We start from the raw sequence: 6,472 nt of genomic DNA on the forward strand, positions 1-6,472 counted from the left end.
TAGCCTTACTGGGTCAGACCAATGGTCCATCTAGCTCAGTAGCCCATCCTCACGGTGGCCAATCCAGGCCACTAGTACCTGGCAAAAACCCAAACAGTAGCAACATGCTACCAATCCAGGACAAGTATTGGCTTCCTCCATGTCTGTCTTAATAACAGACTATGGACTTTTCCTCCAGAAAATTGCCTAAACCTTTCTTAATACCAGCTACTTTAACTGCTCTTACTAGATGCTTTCCAGAGCTTAACTATCCTCTGAGTGAAAAAATATTTATAAGAACAATGGTACCTTTGTTTATTTATTTTAGCCATTTATATACTGCCTCTTAATTGTCTAAGTAGTTTAGATTCAGACACTCAAGTTATTTGTCCTTATGACTCCCGGTGGGCTCACAATCTGTTTAATGTGCCTGGCGATGGAGGATGGACAAGACATGGAGGACTGCATGACTTGCCCAGGGTCACAAGGAGTAGCATGGGGCTTGAACCCACAACCTCAGGGTGCTGAGGCTGTAGCTGTAACCACTAGGCCAGTCCTTCCTCTATTAGATAGTGAGGCATAGCTGCCATTTTTATTCTGAGGTCCACAGGGAGCAGATGCTGCTACTCTTGAAGTACCTCAGAACCTAAAGGCCTGAGAAGCAGACCAGACCAAGTATCAGCTTTAGAGCAAGGAGCATTCAAGTGGTCTTCTGTTCTGTTCTTAGAGGGAAATTCTGTAAGAGCTGCCAGCACCTAACTTAATTGTTTTAATCAGCTTTAAATGGCACAATAATTGATCATGTCATTAACAGATGATTAATAAAAAACCCATAGGCACCTTCCGGGACCAGCAGCTAATACCCAGGTGCCTAGCGGCGCTTAGTAATGCCACATGCCTAAATAGGCAGGTTTAGTGGCAGAGTTGGCCTTAGGTTTCACTAAGCGCTGTTAGGCGTGATTCTACAATGAACCTAGGCACTAGAAATACAGGCCTTTAAAACCCTGGCCTACATTACCAGTACCTAAGTTTGTCGCTAGGCACCGGTAACCATGACCGACATACAGCAGGTGCCTGCTGTTTCAGGCACCACCTATAGAATCAGCCCCTCAATGTTTCCCCACCTCTTCATTCCATTGTGTTGCTCTCCCGTATGAGGAAAGGCTGAATAAATTGCAGCTATACTGCAGCTATACTCACTCGAGGAACATAGAGAGAGAGGAGACGTTTAAATATATCACGGGCCGTATTGAGGTGGAGGATGATATTTTCTTTCTTAAAGGTCCCTCGGCCACAAGAGGGCATCCGCTGAAAATTAGGGGTGGGAAATTTCATGGCGACACTAGGAAGTTCTTCACCGAAAGGGTGGTTGATCATTGAAATGAACTTCCACTTAGAGTGATTGAGGCCAGCAGCGTGCCAGATTTTAAAAGGAAATGGGATACACATGTGGGATCTCTAGGGGTTAAAATCAAGGGGGTTATTAGAGTGGGCAGACGTGATGGGCTATGGCCCTTTTCTGCCATCATCTTCTATGTTTCTATGTTTCCTTTTTCCTATTTCTTCCCTTCTCCTGCGCACCTCTTTTTTTTCTTTTCTCTACCTCTCTCTGCTCTTATCTGGTTCCATACCTTTTCTTCCTCCATGCTGTTGCCCCCTTTCCCCCACTACCTCCCCCCCCCCACACACACACATCTTCTTTATCTCCCCCCCCCTTGTTCGCTGGACTTATTTTTCTCTACCCATCTCTTTCTTCCTTCTACTGTTACCCATTTCGTTCTTCCCTTTTCTCCCCCTGTGCTGTTCACCCGTACCTGCTTCATGACCATCAATATGTTTAAGCACAGTCAGTGCAGAGAAGCAGCAGCAGCAGGACGGGAAAAAGTGTTCCTCAGCACTCTGTCCCATCTACCTGCATTGGCTCATTGGATCAAGAGCAGAGTGAGCTAATGAGCTGTGGGAGAAGCAGCAGCATAGTGACAGTACTTCCTTTTACTGATCTTAAGTCCTTTACCAACAGCAAAAGGGAAAAGAGCCAGTCACAGGGGGCTGGGGGATTGAGGAGTGCCCCCATTGCTTTCCCCTCTACTAGGGATCTGCATTCCTTAGTGCATATTCAGTTCTTTAGTGCACCTTAAAAATTTAGCATTTATTAGATTGATGTAACATGTACTAACTGACTTAGAGTGCCTTAATTCATCAGTTAAGTGTGCATTAAATCATTGTAGCATGCGCTAAAAATGATCTTTTCAAATGCATGGAATGAACCGAAACCCCCTGAAAATCGGGAAAAATGTATGAAAGATAAAAAACTAACCAAGGGCTCCTTTTACTAAATCACAGTAGAGCTTTTTACCGCGGGCCGGTGAGCTAAATGCTTCAATGCTCATTGAATTCCTATGAGCGTTAGAGCATTTACCTCGCTGACCCGCAGTAAGAAACTCTACCGTGGTTTAGTAAAAGCCAGCACAAAATTTTCTTGCCTATCCCCTTCCTCCCACCTTTCCTTTCTTACTTGCTCCTCCTTATATCCTTCATCAATGTCTGACTGGCTCTTCCTCCAGATGACCCAGGAATTCACTGAATACCCTGATGGCCCTATCTCAGTGCTTAAAAGCAACTCTTCTTACAGCCCCCTATTTCACATGCTACTAGTGAGATGTGTTATTTCTCAACAAACAGTGTTTATTTTTTATAATAAAATCCCTTAAAGCAAGTTTACTACATATGTGCATGACTGAAGAATTTTGGTATATGGAACGTTTGACCTGTACAGGAAAAAGCAAGTTTCATTTGCATAATTTCATGTGCCCATAGACGAGAACTTCCAAAACTCTGCCATATGGACTTTCAACAAAACCTGGAAATTCTTAGTTAATATTCCTGAGCTATATGGCCCAAATTCTAGAAGTGATTCTAAAGTTAAGTGCCTAGATTGGCGTGCCTAGCCAGTCTAGGCACCTAACTTAATTTTATTGGCTTAATCGGCATTGATAATTGAAAGCACCATTAAAAAAACAATTTGAAAAAATAATTAGCCGGTAGGCACCTACCACTTCGAGGTAGGCGTCTATACCGAGGTGCCTACCAGCAAGTAGCCATGGTTTATGGTGGATTTTAGGCATGGTTTGACTTAGGCACCTAACTAAGGCACCTCTAGCGCGATTCTATAAATGATGCCTAGTGGATGATTGATAATCATGCTCAATGGTGCCTAGGAGTTAGGCCCTGATTCTATAAATGGCACCTATTTGCATAAATTGGTCTAAACTCCAGAATAATTTGCATATTGAGGTTCGCTGGAATCTGCTGCCCTGGCAGAGGTCTAAGGGCAGAGTTAAGGAAATACGGTGATAGTTGCGGACCTTAGGTTGCTCGTTTAATTGCATAACATGCTAGAATAACAGTGTTTTCTAGATATTGCTGTTTGCTACCTGTACAAGTAAGCCATCTGTGTTCCAGAGCTAAAGCAACTTAAGCTACATTGAAACCCAAACTCATTCTCCCTTTAGTATCACCTACAAAATGTAAAAGGTTATCCAACATATCCTACTCTCAGAGACCATAAAAATATATTTATTGTAAACATTAGTCATTCCTGCCATTGAGCCTTACCTTGGAAGCTCATCAAAAGGGTTGCTTGGGAGAGATTTATATAAGCGAGTGCTTAGATCTTAATCTGTGTTATGGTAAGACAGATTCATTCTTTTCCATAGTATGAAGCCATACTACTAAGATTCATACATGTATATATTACATCTGCACTCCAAGATTTATGACACTTTCACACTGTCCACTCTTTCAGGAAGAAAATGAGATTCCAGCCAGTGTTTTTGTCAAAGATCCTGTATCCGTTGCAAGTGTGACAGAAGGACAGGAAGAACCCATGGATGAAAACAAAGCTCTGGAAGAGACCTTGCACACAGTAAGCCTGTCCTCTGATGAGGAGATCGCTCATGAAGATGAAGCACTCGAAGACAGCACAGAGGAGAAGCTGGGGGAATCGAGGGCTGAGAAGCTGAAGAAATCAAGCCTCAAAAAGGTGGACAGCCTCAAAAAGGCCTTTTCCCGCCAGAGCATTGAGAAAAAGATGAACAAGATTGTATCTCCAGAAAGAAGGGAGAAGATTAAGAAATCGTTTACCTCAACCCAACACAAAGCAGGGTCCCCTTTCAAAGTGGCCCCACTCACTCTGAGTCTAAAGAAACCTCGTCAGAAAGAACCTGCTACAGAAAATGAAGAAAAATCAGAGGAGCAAGTGACAGATGCTCAAGCTGTCAATGAGCATGGTAAAACCCCATTAAGCGAGACAGCTTCAGAAAAACCATCTTCCACAGCAGAAACAAAAGTAGAAACTGATGTTAGAGAGAAAGGAGTCGAAGCAGCAGAAAATGTAAGGAGGAATAGCAGCATAGAGCTCACAATTGTTGAAGACAATGAAGAGTTTGAGAGATTAGATATGTCTAACAAGAAACACTTTGAAGAGGAAGAGGGCGCAAAAACTACTGTCCATGAAGAAGAATTTTTTGAGGGGCCTGCTCATCCAACTGTTCACCAGATAGACCAAAATGCTTAGCTACCGAAGTTTCCTTCATACTATTAAATGCAGCTGTTTTTAATTCAGTGAATGACACTGTGTACATCTGTAGGCATGTTGCATATATGAACTAATAATGTATTCGTGTGGATCATGCCTGCTTACTGACCTCATTTTGTCTGGCACTGCATGAAGGTAGAACTAATGGTGCTTTATAGAACCACTTTTGTGAGTATATGCTAAAATTAACAGAAAACCATATTGGAAAAATTTAAAATATTAACCCTCAGATGGTCACTCCAGCCATTTAGTTGCAGGTATCCTGAAAAAAAATTTTCTGGGGAAATTTTTAAAATCTAGAAGTTGCCAAGTTCAGGAAAATCACCAAATGACATCCCTTGCAAGCTTTAGCAAAGATTATCATTATGACTTTGTTCCTGGACATTTAATTTTTGTTTGAATTTGTGACATGAATTACACCAGTTCCTAAGCTATCCAGGACAAAAAAATTTATACAAACCTACTGCTTTCCTTAGCCATCTGAACTTATCCTTAATGAATATTTTCATCTGCCATGGAAACAGGCCAGTGCATTAGCCTAGTTTGTCAGGATCATCTGCATAGCAATCTTGTGAAAAACAAATTGTCATGAGGAATGGGTGGGGCTCATGTCATACTTATGCTAATTCCTAACTAGCTGGAGGTGTTAGATTAGTAAACTCAACAGCAACATTGTGTTTGTAGAGGCATTTTCACATCCTGTTTCTGCCAGGAAGTCATTCTGTTTGTTATTCACTTACTAGAACCATCTGTGTTTACTTGGCAAATGGAATGAAGGAGGATGGAAGATAAAGAATATATAAGAAACTACTGTACTTAAAATGAAGAAAAAAATATAGATAAATATCAGATCAAGCACACTAATAATCTGATTACTTATTTCCTAATTCTAAATCCTTGTGTCTGCACTGAATTATATTGAGAAATAGTTTTATAGAATATCTCTATTTTCCAGCACTATAATTTATGTATATCTAAATACAGTAGTATATACTTACATATCACTAGGTAGTCATAGTAATCTGGAAACAAGGGGAGATAGAAAATAAGGTCTTCATTCGAGGAGTATAGCGGTAGTGAACAGGAGGAAACATGTCCTGGACTTTGCAGAACCTTTGTACCAGATCTACCTTACAAAAAGACTCAGTAAAATAAAGTCTTGTACGTATAGTTCGTTATTTGCTTACAGACTGTAATTTATCCATATGCTCTAAGGCAGAGGTGTCAAACTCTTGACCTCAAGGACTGCAGACTGGTTGGTTTTTCAGGATATGCCTCACGAATACGCATAAGCTAGATTTACAAGCCCACTGCCTTAGTTGTATGCATATTGCTGTCTTGCTTATTTTTAATGGCTATCCTGGAAATGCAACTGGTTTGAAGCCCTCGGGAAACCAAGTTTGAGACCCCTGTTCTAAGAGAAACTGATTGCATATTGTGAATTGTGCTCTCCTCTTTGCCCTCTTTTCCCACAATAAAATATTAACTTGACTACAATATGCCTACACACTCACATATAGATCTCTGCTATTATCAATAAGATGCAATGTGTATTTCATTATTTCTGTTGTTGTGTAACAATGTATCTTTACACTAAATGCTGCTTTCTTCACAATATATTTAGACTCATAAAATCTCCACGCATTGGACTAATTTTGTTTTATAGACCTTTGGAAGTCGTCATTTGCCAGAGGTAGCTCTCAGTCTGCATATCACAGTGCCAAAGTTACATCTAGGATTGAGGAGGCACCATAATGAATTCAACTCATAAAGGGGTCTGCAATAAAACTCAGACTAAGAAGTTTTAATGTATAGGAATATTCTAGAATGGTATGGGATTTAGCAGTTAAGATTTAATCCCAAAATTGCAGGGTCCTGCATTTAGGCTTCAAAACC

The 6,472-nt window shown here is 40.9% G+C and overlaps 1 protein-coding gene across 1 annotated transcript in view; it reads left to right on the forward strand.

Moving 5' to 3' along the window:
- Positions 1 to 6,229, forward strand: part of CAVIN2 (caveolae associated protein 2) — a 29,147-nt gene extending 22,918 nt beyond the window's left edge. The window contains exon 2 of the mRNA XM_033946647.1: positions 3,785 to 6,229. Within this exon, the coding sequence (XP_033802538.1) occupies positions 3,785 to 4,555 (771 nt within the window). The 3' untranslated portion in view covers positions 4,556 to 6,229. The remainder of the gene's footprint in view (positions 1 to 3,784) is intronic.
- The last annotated feature ends 243 nt before the right edge of the window (positions 6,230 to 6,472 follow it).

This window comes from Geotrypetes seraphini, chromosome 5 (genome assembly GCF_902459505.1).
Source record: "Geotrypetes seraphini chromosome 5, aGeoSer1.1, whole genome shotgun sequence".
Classification (NCBI taxonomy): Eukaryota; Metazoa; Chordata; class Amphibia; order Gymnophiona; family Dermophiidae; genus Geotrypetes; species Geotrypetes seraphini.